The sequence below is a fragment of the Manis pentadactyla genome, chromosome 4 (assembly GCF_030020395.1).
Source record: "Manis pentadactyla isolate mManPen7 chromosome 4, mManPen7.hap1, whole genome shotgun sequence".
In the NCBI taxonomy this organism is placed as follows: domain Eukaryota; kingdom Metazoa; phylum Chordata; class Mammalia; order Pholidota; family Manidae; genus Manis; species Manis pentadactyla.
In genome coordinates, this window is record NC_080022.1 from 128,552,551 (window position 1) to 128,566,503 (window position 13,953).

Genomic DNA, 13,953 nt, shown 5'->3' on the forward strand with positions numbered 1-13,953 from the left:
AGGGAAAGAGAGCAAACTGCCCAGGGTAGTGGAGGAGGGTTTCCAGCAAAGTTGACAGCCCGTTTGATATTTGTGGCTGCAAATCTGAAGCACCTCCAGTCAACACGATGATGGTGTTTCTTCAGTAATCGTCAGGTGCTCCGGGGAAGGTATGGGATGTGAAGACAGTGGGGTTTCATTAGAGCGGGATTTTGCCATATGGATGCGATGACAGGAAAGTTAGGGAAGCTTGAATCAGGATGATGGGTCTATGGTGACTGAGGAAAGTAAAGACATGGTAGGCAGTTTGAGAAAGTAGCTGCCTCCAGAAATGAAGTCTTGAAGTTTAAGAATAGATGGAATATTACAGAAGATCAAAGCCTAATTGGGCTACCCCCAAAATGAACTAAGATACGATATGAAAGAGAACTTCCAACATCAGCACTCTCTGGAAGACTCATGCCAGAAGATGATCATCAAAAAACCCCAACAAAGATCCACGCACTGCTACAGCTGTAGATGCACTCATCCCACCAGTTCCTGGACTTGCCATGGGAATGAAGAAGGAGATATCTAAGCTGGCCTGTGCATGCAGTAAAACAACAAATTTGACTGGATCTATACTGTTGGAACTCAACCAAGAATTAGGAGAAGTGCAAATTGTAGCACTCCAAAATCTTACAACTACAGACTATTTACTGTTAAAAGAACATATGGGATGTGAACATTCCCCAGGAATGGGTTGTTTTAATTTGTCTGATTTCTCTCAGACTGTTCAAGTTCAGTTGGACAATATCCACCATATCATAGATAAGTTTTCACAAATGCCTAAGGTGCCTAACTGGTTTTCTTGGTTTCACTGGAGATGGCTGGTAATTACAGGTATGCTTTGGTTATGTAACTATACTCCTATTATGTTAATGTGTGTGCGCAATTTAAGTAGTAGCTTAAAACCTATACATGCCGAAGTTACTCTACAAGAAGATATGTCAAAGAAATAATCAATCTTCCCATGTTTTCTTCTGCCTGCTACTTCTATAGCTTTCTTCTTCCTTCCTAATTACAACCCTTAAATAGAATTCGTGCCTCATATCAAATTTACCGAGTATCATAATTCTTCCAAGTGGTAAAGATACCTCAAGACAAATGCTGGGCATAGAAGCTACAGGGCATAAATATGCAAAGAAATAAAAAGCTAACCATTTCAAACAATAAGGCTTCTCTCTCACTTACCAACTTTACATTTCCCTGTATGGCCCCGGAAGATGACTGGTTAGCCAGAGACGGGTAAGATTCCTCAAGGGAGGAACAACCTAAGACAGGCACAGTCGCAGGGGGGTCATCAGGTGAGAAATTGGGGATCAACAGAGGTGAGGCTTAGAACCTCACCCCCCCGTTCTGAGAGAAATCTTCTGCATATGTGGATGTTTTATTGCCCTTGTCTAGCTTGGATTAACACATAGTCTACAGGCACACACCTGATCATCTACATTTGCTCTCTTACAACACTAAACTATGTTTTCTACCTTTATCTTGTATCTACCTACCACTTCAGCATTTTATTAGAAATAATAATAATAGAGAAATGTGGTATCCACATATAAATCAAGTATAAAAACCAAATGAGTATTCATATTTGAACTGACTGTTTATAGTTCATAATGCATGAGCAAAACCGAAAGTTTCTGTGATGACTGCCCTTGTACCGTTCACTATGTAACTTATTCATTATGTAAGAATTTGTTCTCCATGTAAGAACTTGTTTGTTATGCCTCAGAAGATTGGAGACTGACGAAAATTAGGCTTGGGGTGGATTAATGATTGTGCATTGAGCATTGACTCCCCTATACAGAATTTTATTGTCGTTAACAACCATTTGATCAATAAATATGAGAGATGCCCTCACAAAAACAAAACAAAACAAAAAAAAGGACAGACTTCCAATGGTAAAATAAATAAGTAACTGGGATGTAATGTATAGCATAAGGAATATAGTCAAGATATTGTAACAGCTTGGTAGGGTGATAGCTGGAACCTAGAATTATGTATATAAATGTTTTATCACTGTGTTGTACACTTGAAACTAATGTAATGTAATACTGTGCGTCAACTACCCTTCAATAAAAAATAATTATCTAAAAAAAAAAAAAAGCCTTCAGTGGCCACTTTTAAGTGGCCATTATTAAATGAAGTGTGAACTTCTTAAAAAAAAAAAAAAGAATAGATGGAATATCCATCGCACTCTTCGTTCATCAGTCTGTCTTATTTTTGATGCACTTATTGCAGACCTCAGTATTCTTCATCTCTAAACATTTCAGCATGCACATCATTAACTAGACTTCAGCACTGACTTCCTGTTCTTTTATTGAAGAGACAGTTATATATAATGAAATGCACAAACCTCAAATGTGCCAGTTCTGAGTTTTGACACATGTATGTGCTTGCATAGCCTGAACCCCTATCTAGACAGAGAACACTATTCCCTCAGGAAGTTCCCTCAGTTTCCTTCCCAGTCATTCCCCACCCACACTGTTCTGAATTTTGCTCCCTAGTTTTGCCTGTCCTCAATTTCATCTGACTAGAATCACACAGTGTGTCCTTTTTGCATAAGACTTCTATGGCTTAGTATATTTTTGTATAAATCACATTGTTACTTTAAATTGCTGAGTGGTATTTCATTAAAATACTTTGTTCTGTTGATGGACACCTGGGCTGAGTCAGTGTTGACTATTTTGAATAAAGTAGCTATGAATATACCTGTACCAAGCAACCAACAGAAAAGAATAGCTGGAATATTTTTATTTGCAACCACATGAATGGACATTGAAGGCATCATGCTAAGTGGAGTATGTCAGGCAGAGAAAGACAAATCCTATGTGGAATCTAAAGATAACAAACTCACAGGAACAGAGAACAGATTTGTGGTTGCCAGAGATGGGGAGTGGGGGGATTAGGGGAAGGAGGTCGAAAGGTACAAACTTCCAGTATAAGATATGTAAGTGCTGGGGAGGTCATGTATAGCACGGGGAATAGTTAACAATGCTGTAGAGTGTATTTGAAAGTCACTAACAGTGGATCTTAAAAATTCTCATCACAAGGAAAAAATTGTAACTGTGAGGTGATGGATGTTAACTGATTTTATCATGGTAATAATTTTGCAATATACATGTACATTATGTTGAACACCTTGAACTTATACAATGCTATATGTCAATTATACCTTAATAAAATGGGAAAAATAGAGTAGCTAGAATGGAAACTAGAGCAGATGAGTGGATGGGTAGGAGGTACAAGCCAGACAGTGAGATGTCTGAAGATGAGATGTGGCAGTGGGCTCATTATTGATGATAGAAGTTCTGGGTAGGAGCCCATGAGGGGGCAGCTGAGACGGGGTGGAAGAAAGGATCACTGGAGCTAAGAAGGCCAGGGAACAGGAAGACGAGGTGACAGAGAAAGGCAGGAATGTAGAAAGGCAGGTGGAAGGAAGAAGACGTTCCAACCTCTGGGGCAGTTTGCAGATGACAGGGAGTAACGGGCTGTCAGTGGATGACAGTTAAGAGGAATAATGAGAATGAGAGTCCAGTTAATGAGCTTCAAAAGAACTGGGCTTTGCAGAGAATAAAAGGGGAAATGGTTTAAACATGCCATTGGTGTGGGGTTGGGGAGGAGGGTGTCCCTCTCTCTAGACCCTGGGGTACATAGAATGGGGAAGAAAAAGCAGTTTCCTCAACTCAGAGGTCATCAGTTTCACTTAGAATGCCTCAGAGATAGAAAGTTCAGACAAGTTCAAGTAGATTTTGCTGCTAAAGAGTGAGTACCGGGGGTGGGGGACAGGGTGGAAAGATTTTGGAAGGCAGGGAGGGATGGTAAATATGACCCAGACTGGGGGATGTAAAGAGCAGTACAGGGATAGCATTGGTATGAGAATAAATTATCTGGGAGGCTTGGTGATTACTGTGAGTGATTCATTTGACAGCAGTGACACCTAAAAGGATATTTGATTTTTTGAAATATGTGAGCACTTAAGCAGAAACCTTCAATTTCATTAAAATTGGCTCTTAGACTAGTAGGGGGTGGGGATGCAAGTTCTGAGCTGTTCTTGTGCCTCTTTTATGATTTTCAAATTTTCTTTAGTGTCACTGTAATCATGCCTGGGGACTGTCAACGGCAGACAAGGACATAAACCCAGTTGTGCCTGACTTCAGCACCATGCTGCCCACAAGGGCGGGGGACCAAAGCCGCAGCTGCTGCTCTGATCAGCTGCCACCTTGACCTTCGTGGCAGGAGTCATTGCGGCTTTCCTGGTTTTATCAGAGTGGCCTCTAATGCCCAAACGAGGCCCCACACTGGGAAGAGGAGGCAGCTGAGGGAAGGCAGGAGAGAAGCACACTTATACGTGGCGCACGGCATCCTCAAAGAGCACCAGGTCCATCACTGCGTGGACTTCATTGTGGTTCTCCAGGGCTTCCACCAAAGTCTGAGTCAAAAGTTCCCACGACTGTACCGGCAGGTACTTGGGCTCGCCAGTGCCATTTGCAAAATGACAATACACGTCCCGGCTTTGTGTCTGCTCCACAGTCCCTTCCATACCCTGGAGAAGAGACACAAGCACCCTTCTTACTCTTGGTTCTGGTCCCCACAGAGCAGACACACCTCATTCAGTTTTCCTCTCTGAACACTCCCCGAAAGCTGAGTGTTGCTGCTGCTTTGAACGCTTCGTTTTCTTGAGAATTCCTTCTAGGGTGGAAGCTCTACTCGTTTCCAAGCCCCATGAAGTCACGGATGATGTCTGCCATTCCTTGCAGGCTGAGGATGTGAAATGGAAGGTGGGAGTGCCTTTCCTACATGTACAGTAAGAGCCCGGGGTCTCAGCAGAGGAGTGGATGGGGACACGTGGATGGATGTCCCTAAGCAGGGGACCTCAGCAGTGCTGGGTGAAGGAGTCCATGGTCCAGTGGCCTCATGTCCCCACATCCAATCCAACAGGTCTTGCTCTCCAATCCAGAGCAGTGTTGTAAAACACCCTTTCCTGCTTCCTGTGAGATTGCACACTATAGGCTGCCAACCCCAACTTCATAGGCTCAGCTCAGAGAGCTTGGTTTCTGAAAAATGCACCACGAGCCATTCTTAGGTGACTGGTTTGTTTAATGGGGACATTGATAATCTCATAAAACATTTATAATAGAACCCCCTACTATAAAAACTTTCCCAAAGATCTGGGATTGTGTGTCAGTTCTTGCTCACAGGATAAACCTCACCAGGTTTAATAAATACCCAGTACAACTCAATTAACTTAAAGACAGGGAGTTAACATCTCCACCAATCTACCCTCTAAGTTTTGAAGAGGTAACTTTTAAAATTTTTAATTCAGAAAGGAATCACTTATCAAAACTCAAATGCCTGCTACTTCAAAAGAAAGGATGTAGAGGAATTAAGTGTGAGAAAGAACAGGTTTTCTAATGCATAAGTAGGAATCAGTTCAAGCAGTTGCCTCCACCTGCCATTCTCTTCTCCAAAGTCTAAGACTGGGAGAGCCACCCGGGGAGATGTAATCAGCATGCTATTCACCAGCAGGGCCGTGATCCTGGGCACAAGCCACTGTAGGGTTCACCCTAGAAGCCCAAGAGACAAGATGCACCAAACCTAATGGAGGGAAAGTGAGGATATGCTGACATCTACAGAGAAGCCAGGGCTGCTGTCTTGTTGGAAGAAGAAAGAAGTGGAAAGAGTTGAATTATCAAACAGTTATGTACATGAAAGTGGTTTCAGGACCACAGAAAACCCTTAAACTGTTCTGGCTTTGCCAGACAGTAACGATAAGTATCCAGACATTTGGAGAAGATTTAATGCAATGCAGGGAGCATTCTTGGCAGTAAAAAAACATGTAGGAAAGTGATGTGGGAATACATTTGTCCAGTTTGAAAATGGGCTAATATCCCGGGAATCAGTCCTGATGGCAGGCATTTTACATCAACGATCCAGCAGAGCGGCCACTGAAGGGCAGGCCTGAAAGCCCTGGTCTGCGAAGACTCTTTGATAAACAAAACAATAGACCTCTGATTTTATGACCAGAACCAGGCTGTGTAAAAGGGAGAGAAACCCAGCCACATAGTGAATCAAAAACTTTTTAATTGCACAAGGGCCATGAATTAAAGAATTTCAAGCTTTTATGGCAGAAACAGGATGGTATCACCTCCTTGGTGGAAATATGGCAACTTTTCTTTAACACCAATACCAAGATTTGGTGCAGCCAAAAGTGCTTGAGGCTGGCATTTGAAATGTTGTGGAAAGGTAATGCCAGTATTAATTATATCTGGGTCTGTGATCAAAAGGATGTGCCCTTAGCATACAGACCCACATAATGACTTCTGTTTCAAAGACTGAGTGTTGTTTCTTCAAAGAACTAGCTCAGACCAGAAGATACTCAAAGCTCTTTTGCAGAGCTAACAATGGATACATAAACTGGCAAATTCTACCATGCTCAAAGAAGGGCATTTAAGATGTGGCAGTACTTAACATCAGGCCATATAAAAAGGATGGGAAAGTGGAGGAATTCAGGCTGTTTGGATTAGCAAAGGGCAGACAGAGATAAACTACTTGATATGCTGTCAAAACATTCAAAAGGCTGTCATATAGGTTGGATGGACTGTAATATTCTCAGAGGTAGACCCAGGATCTTCCCAGGGAAAAATATGGAGCTAAATCTAGCAAGGTGAGCATAGGTGCAATGTGGTACATTTAAATACAAGATTTGATTATTTCTAAATTCAAGAGGGGGCAGTCAAGCAGTATGTGTGAAAAATATGGGGCTTTTCTCAACAGAAGGCTCTGTGTTAGTTGTGGGGTAATTTTGACATTAAGAAATATAAATATGATCTTAGGCTGTGTTAATGTATCAGTGCTTCCCAAGGCATATTCTATGGACCATTCATTCTGCAAACTATTAATAGGTTTTATGAAGGGAAAAGAATTTTAGGGCCCAATACATGTGGGAAATGATAAATGAATCAGGGTTATTCAAGATTTTCAGGGCTTTACTGTGCTGACTGCACTGTGGATTTCCGAGAAAGGGATATAATATGAAGTATTTTTCTCAATTTATTTCATTACAGATACCTTCTTTCCAATGAGTACATCATAGTACAAGTCTCCAGCAGGACACATTTTGGGAAGCAGTATAACAAAGCTGCGGTATATAAGAAGAGAGGAATGATGATCCCTGCTTTTTCAGTCAGACTCCAACTGGGTTGTGTTATGAAAGTTGGGCGCTGTGATTTCAGAAAGGAGAACAGAGAGGAGACTAATCAAGATGATGTCAAATTTCTCCAGGCTGGTAAACAAGCCACATCAGAAGTGGCTAAGAGAACAGACGCTATTTGGCCTGGAGGAGAGGAGACCCAGGAAAGAGAAGATAAATGGTCTTAAAATATCTGAAGGCTTGTCATGTAGACCTAGGATGGACGGACAGGGAAATACACTTTAGATCATTCTTAAAATCAATTTCTAGTCTTTAAAATTGTTCCAAAGGTTCCAAATTTCAAACCTGGTCCATATATTCAGACATTAGCAGTTCCAAAATGGCTGCTCTGGGAAAGGCTGTGCATCTCCAGGGAGGCTGGCATGTCAACTGGGACGACCATCCTGGGAAATGCTGCTCAGAGGAATTAGTAGAAGATGAGTACTTGGATCTGAAGATCTCTTCCTACCGCTGAAATTCCACGATTAACTTGGGTCTCTTCTTGCCTCAACATAGTTCATCTTGGCAAAGTAATGAAAGATTTTCTTTCCTTATCCAATCTCTGATTTTTTTCCCCATTTATGAGCTAAATGTTATCATTTGGGGGATCAGCTGCACAGTTACATGATCAACTGTAAAGAAAAATTCGCAAGGCAATACTCACATAAAAAATTTTCTTGACCACTTCTGTCTGGATTTTATCAAAAAGATTAAAGTCCTTCTCTTCCACCATCTTATCCCGATAAACTCGATTTGATTCATGCACATAGAGCTTTACTAGGTCCTGTGTGGATTTTACACATTCCACTGAGGAAAAGAGAATGCCCTTTAAGGAGAATAGACAAACAAACAAAACAAACAAAACCATGAACAACAATTTAAAACTGCAACAGTTATAATTTATTGAAGCCAGTTATGTGACAGGTCCTGGACTAGATGTTTTGCCAGACAAAGTTCACTTACCCATCGTGATGACCCTACAGAGTAATTTTTATTATATCCATTTTGTATAATGTGGAGATTGGGATTCAGAAAGACAGGAAGCATGCCCAGGGCATGCAGTAAAAGGCTTTAGTTCAAAACCACAAGGTTTTGAAACCAGGTGTGCCTGAAGTGAGAATCTGGAATTTTAACCACTACATTCTGAATCACCACAATAATGGGGGGAAAGGTGCCTTCTCTGCTGTATTCCAATTCTACGAGTGTCACTTTGAAAATGAGTCCTGGTGACAATCACTTATGAAAAATTGATGACCAAGTGAGGAAATGAATATAGTTAACTTTTGCAGGTCAGCAATCTATTTATTCATCTCTAGTAGGTTCTCCTTCCTATATAACACAGGGGTTGTTCCAGGTATTTGCTATTCTTTTTGAATTTTTCTGTCACCTTCCTCTGTTGCTATTAGCTAATGTCTCAGCCTTCTCTTTCATTGACAAATGGAGACCACCAAGATTAGCCCTTTGGCAACCTCAACAAATCCAGAAACTTCAAAGTCATCTATACCTGTTTGCCTTCATTGCCCTCATTCTTGTCTTAGAGGAAAAGTGGCCGTTTGGATGTTCCTCATTACTGACAGTAATATCCCTGCACACTTTCTGTACCTTCATGCCTTTTGCTTTGCTTGCTATGTTCACATTTAAAGATCTAACTCAATTGATATGTTTTTGTTGAAGTCATGCATGACATCACCTTTCCTGCCCAACAGCATTCCCTCTGATGCACCCCACATAACCCTTTATGTATAAGTCTCTATTACAGAAGAACTATTAGTTTCTAAAATTATTTTTATTCACACAGGTTTCCTTCTTCCAGGTCCTGGTGAGTGTCTCAAAGGACAGGGAAATTGAAAGACGTAATTTGGATGTTATTTATTTTTATCTTTGTATTACTAGTACCTAGAATGGTGCCCGACATATGCTAGATTCTTAACGAATGCTTGCTGAAAGAATGAACGGGTTGATACTGAAACCTTCAATTACTGTAACATAGCAAGAACCTTCATCAGGATTTCTGCTTTTGGCAATGGCAGAGTAGCTGATCACAGACCAACCCACTGAGGTCAACTACAGAAAACAAGAAAATTATTTTAAAGCTTAATCATTTTAGAGGCATTAGAAAGTAACCAAGGCAGTGGGGGCTAAGATACCAGAGAGAAGAGGAGGAAGAAAAATGAACCCAAACTTTGACACCATTTTTTCTCTTCAGAAATTTGCCAAATCATGAGCAGTAGCTTCAGAAACTGAGAAGACAGATACAAGTGAGAGATCAAGACACTGAGTAGAGTTTTCTCATCTCATGGAGAAGGGAGGATAAAAACTGGAGTTCAGTGATTACCAAGAAGGGGTCAGAGCTACAACCCCAAGGGACCACCTCCAAGGGTTACACACTAGGGGTATGAGTGAACACAGATCAATCAATCCTTACAGAAACTCATGCTCAGCTTCAATCTTCTCAATCCCTGGTAGCTGCTTGCCAGAAACAGAAGTATATAATCTATGAAGGAAAATAATGCCATCTCAACCCTCAAATTATCTGCACATTTAAAACCTCACAATGTCTGGCAATCAAGCAAAAATTACTGGGAATAACAGGAAATAGGACCAAAACCAAAGAAAAAACTGACCCACAAGAGATCTAGGTCTTGCAATAATCAGACACAGACTTTAACTATGATGAATATGACTAGAAATTAGATGATAAGGTAAAGAATTTCAGAAAACCAGAACTTTTAAAATTAATCAAATGCAAAGTCTCAAATTAAAAATTACCCCAAGGTTACAGTAACTGAAACTAAGAACATTTCAAATAGGGCTAACAGCAGAACAGACACAGCTGAAAAAAGAATTAGTGGATGGGAAGAGAGATTAGCATAAGATATTCAGATTGAGCAGCAATGAGAAAAAATTTTAAAAAAAGAAAAGAGCATAAAGGACATAGGAGAGAGTGAAAAGGTCTCAAAATGTGCTGGAAAACCAGAAAAAGGGAGAGAAGCAGAAGCAATATTTGAGGACACACTGGCTGCATCATCTCTAAAACTGAACACTGAACTAGATTCAAAAGTGCTACAAACACTAAGCAGGATAAATACAAAAAAATACTGCCTTAGTCATCTTAGGCATAAAAGTGAAAGTTTTGAAAAATCAAAGACAAAGAGTAAATCTCAAAATCAGGCAAGTGAAAAAATAAATATGTGTACATCAAAGGAACAATAAGACTTAGAGATTATTTATCAACTGAAATGATGGAAACCAGAAAACAATTAAATAACACCTTCAATGTGTAGAGCAAAAATAGCTGCCAACCTAGAATTCTAAACCTCCTCCCAAAATTCTTCCGAAAATAATAAATCAATATATTTTCAGTCAAATAAAAACTTAGAGATTCTTGTCTAGCAGATATAAACTAAATACTAAATGTGTTCTCCAGGCAGAATAAAAATGATTCCAAAAGGAAGAACAAATATTCATCAGGAATAAAGGACAATGGGAAAAGTAATATGTGGGTAAATCTAAATAAACAGACTTACTAGGACAAAAGTATTAGTGTATTATGGGTTTTCAATATAAACTGAATTAAAAGAAATAACAATAGCACAAAAATTGGAGGGAGGTAAATTTTTCTAAGATCCTTACATTGTATGACAGTTGATAAAAGTGTTAACATAAAAGAAAAGAGGATAAAATGATGCATTTGGTAACCATTAGGTGAATTACAAAAGAATGTACAGCATGCTAAAAAAAGGGAGAAAATAAAAAGAATTTTTTAAATATAAATTAGTTTGACAGAATATAAGAGAAGGAAGAAAACAGAATAAGTAGGACATCTTGAAAACAAATAGTATAAAGTAGCCTAAATATATTATTATATAAAATAACATCAAATATAAATGCACTAAAAACATTTTAAGTAGAAGACACTGATTTTTTAAAAAATCATTAAATTTTTAAAAATATTTTTTAGAAGTCCATCTGTATGCTGCCTATACAGATTTCCTTAAATAGGAAAATGTGGGATAAGAAGTTCCAAGATAATATAGCATGAAGATACTGACTAAAAGAATTAGTATGACTGGTTTGACTAAAAAATTAGTATGGAATAGCCATACTAAAACCATAGGAAGTTAACTTTAAAGCAAGGACCATTTTTAGAAATAAAGAATGCATTTAATAAGAAGGAAAGGGTCAGTCCATAGGAAGATACACTTATTCTAAATTTGCGTGCATCTAACAACATTCCAAAATATATAAATATGTCAGGAATAAAAGGAGAAATTGACATGTCTATAGTTACAGTGAGATTTTAACATACCCTTCTTAGAAATGAACACAATAAGCAGACAAAAAAAAAATCAGTAAGGATATAGACAATTTAAACAACATGATTTACAAGTTTGACCTAATTGACCTATTGATAAAACTACACCCAACACATGCAAAATGCATTATTTAAAAAAGTGCACATTGTTTATATCTTGGGACATAAAGCCAATCCCAATAAACTTCAAAGGAATAAAATTACATTGAGCATATTTTCTGACAACAGTAGAACTAAGCTAGGCAGGCATCAATAAGAGAAACATAACTAGAAAAATCTCTAAATTTTGGAAAATAAAGCACTATATTTCAAAGTATCCCATAGATTAAAGAAATATAGGGGAAATTAAGAAACATTATGAAGTAAATGATAATAATAATACAATGTATAAAATGCTTGCATAATGCAGCTAATGGTTTAATTACAGAGAAATTTTTGGCCTTAAAATGAGTGTTTTAGAAGAGATGAAAGGCTGACAGTTAATGGCCTAAGCAGCCATGCCAAGAAGTTAGAAAAAGAACAGACTAACCCCAAATCCAAAGTAAATAGAAAGAGATTGTAAAGAAAGGAACAAATATTAATAGCATAAAAAACAGATGTCAAATAGAGACAGTCAATAAAATAAAAAACCTAATTTTGGTATACTTCCCAGTTTCTTTAACAAGACCAGCACAACTGATAACTCCCTAGTAAGGCTGATAAAAGAGAAAAACAGAAAAACAGAAAAGGCACACATATATCAATATCCACAATAAGAAAGAGGGTATAATATGAGATACTATAGATGATTTAAAAGATAATAATGGGATATGATCAATAATTTTATGCTGATAAATTAGAAATTGATGACATTGGCATCTTACCACACTGATATATGAATAAATAGAAAATCTGAATTGTCTAGTAGGTATTAAAGAAATTGAATTCACAATTTAACATGTTCCATAAAGAAAACTACAGAAAGTTTCATCAGTAAATTCTTCTGACACTTAAAGAAGGCACAATATAATGTTTTATAACAACTTCTTGAGAGTAGAAAAAGAGGGAACGCTTCCCAGTGTATTTTATGAGGACCTCATAACCTTAAAATATTGGAAGGAAAGTAATTACAGGACAATCTCATTAATATAAAAGCAAAAATTGAACAAAAAAAGCAAATAGAATCCAACAAAATGTAAAACATTCAGCAGGTAGCAATTAAGTTGGGTGGATTATAGGAATGCAAGGTTGATCTAACATGAAAAAATAATCAATGTAACATTGTATTTCCAGAAAAGGGGGAGAAAAAAAGCAATATAATTACTTCAACAGATACATAAAAATCATTTTTTAAGTTTCTACATATGTTTGTGATTAAAACAGTAAACTATAAACAGGAAGAAATTTTTTTAATCTGGCAGAGTATCCTCAAAAATCTGTAAGCATCTTATTTAATGGTCAACTATTAAAAGCTTTTCCCCCTAAAATTTAGAATGCAATGAGATGCCACTCTCACTACTTCCCTTCAATATTGTACTGGCAGTTGTAGCCAATACAATAGGAGAAGAAAAAGAAATTACAAGATTAAGGATAAGAAAGAAAGAAATTGTTATAATTATTATTTACCAATAACGTAATTCTATATACAGGTGTATAATATTGAACAGAAGACACAAAAGAATATTTATCATATGATTCTATTCACATAAATTTCAAAAATAAGCCAAAATAACTTATGTTAGAAATCCAGACAATATTTACCTCTGGGTGGAGGAGGAAAGAGGGAATGGAAGTAAGAAAAATCAGGAGCTTCAGCGATGATAGCAATGTTCTATTTCTTGATCTGAGTTGTGGTTACGTAGGTGTGATGGCTTTGTGATAATTAACCAAGCTGTATGCTTATGACTCGCATGCTTTTCTACTTGTATGTTGTACTTTAAGAAAAGTTTATTTTAGAGAAAGAAATTATATGAGGTCCCTTTGGCTCCACCATACATACATCTCAGCCCTTCTCTCCTTCCCAGCTCCCCTAAGTATCCACCGTGTATGAGATGCATGGGGCAGGAAGAAGCACCAGCCAGGAATCCTGATTTGAGGACTGTGTCTGACTGCGGGGTGTGCTGTCAGCTGGTGTATCAGCCTTCTTACCCCAATCACTCAGGCTGACTGACAATTAAAGGTAGAGTCAAAGTGAGCATGTCATGTGCAAAGACAGTTATGTGCGACACTGAGATGGGGATGGTTAATGATGGCTGCTGCTCAGAGCTCTATCAAATTCTGTCCTGATGGGGACAGCACGAGCAAGTGCAGAGGAGGTCTGAATGACTGAGCCTTGGAGCAAGCTGGATGAAGAAAAGCAGCATGACCCCTGGGCAGTGCCTGTCTCCCAGTGGGCATTCAACCATCCCCTTAGGCTCTTCTGTCAAGCCTGTAGACAAGCAGG

The 13,953-nt window shown here is 38.4% G+C and overlaps 1 protein-coding gene across 1 annotated transcript in view; it reads right to left on the reverse strand.

The window, feature by feature from the left end:
• LOC118931226 (dynein axonemal heavy chain 9-like) overlaps positions 1 to 13,953 on the reverse strand; it is a 349,376-nt gene that overhangs the window by 143,290 nt on the left and 192,133 nt on the right. The window contains 2 exon segments of the mRNA XM_057500855.1: positions 4,368 to 4,570; positions 7,881 to 8,042. Of these exon segments, the coding sequence (XP_057356838.1) occupies positions 4,368 to 4,570; positions 7,881 to 8,042 (365 nt within the window).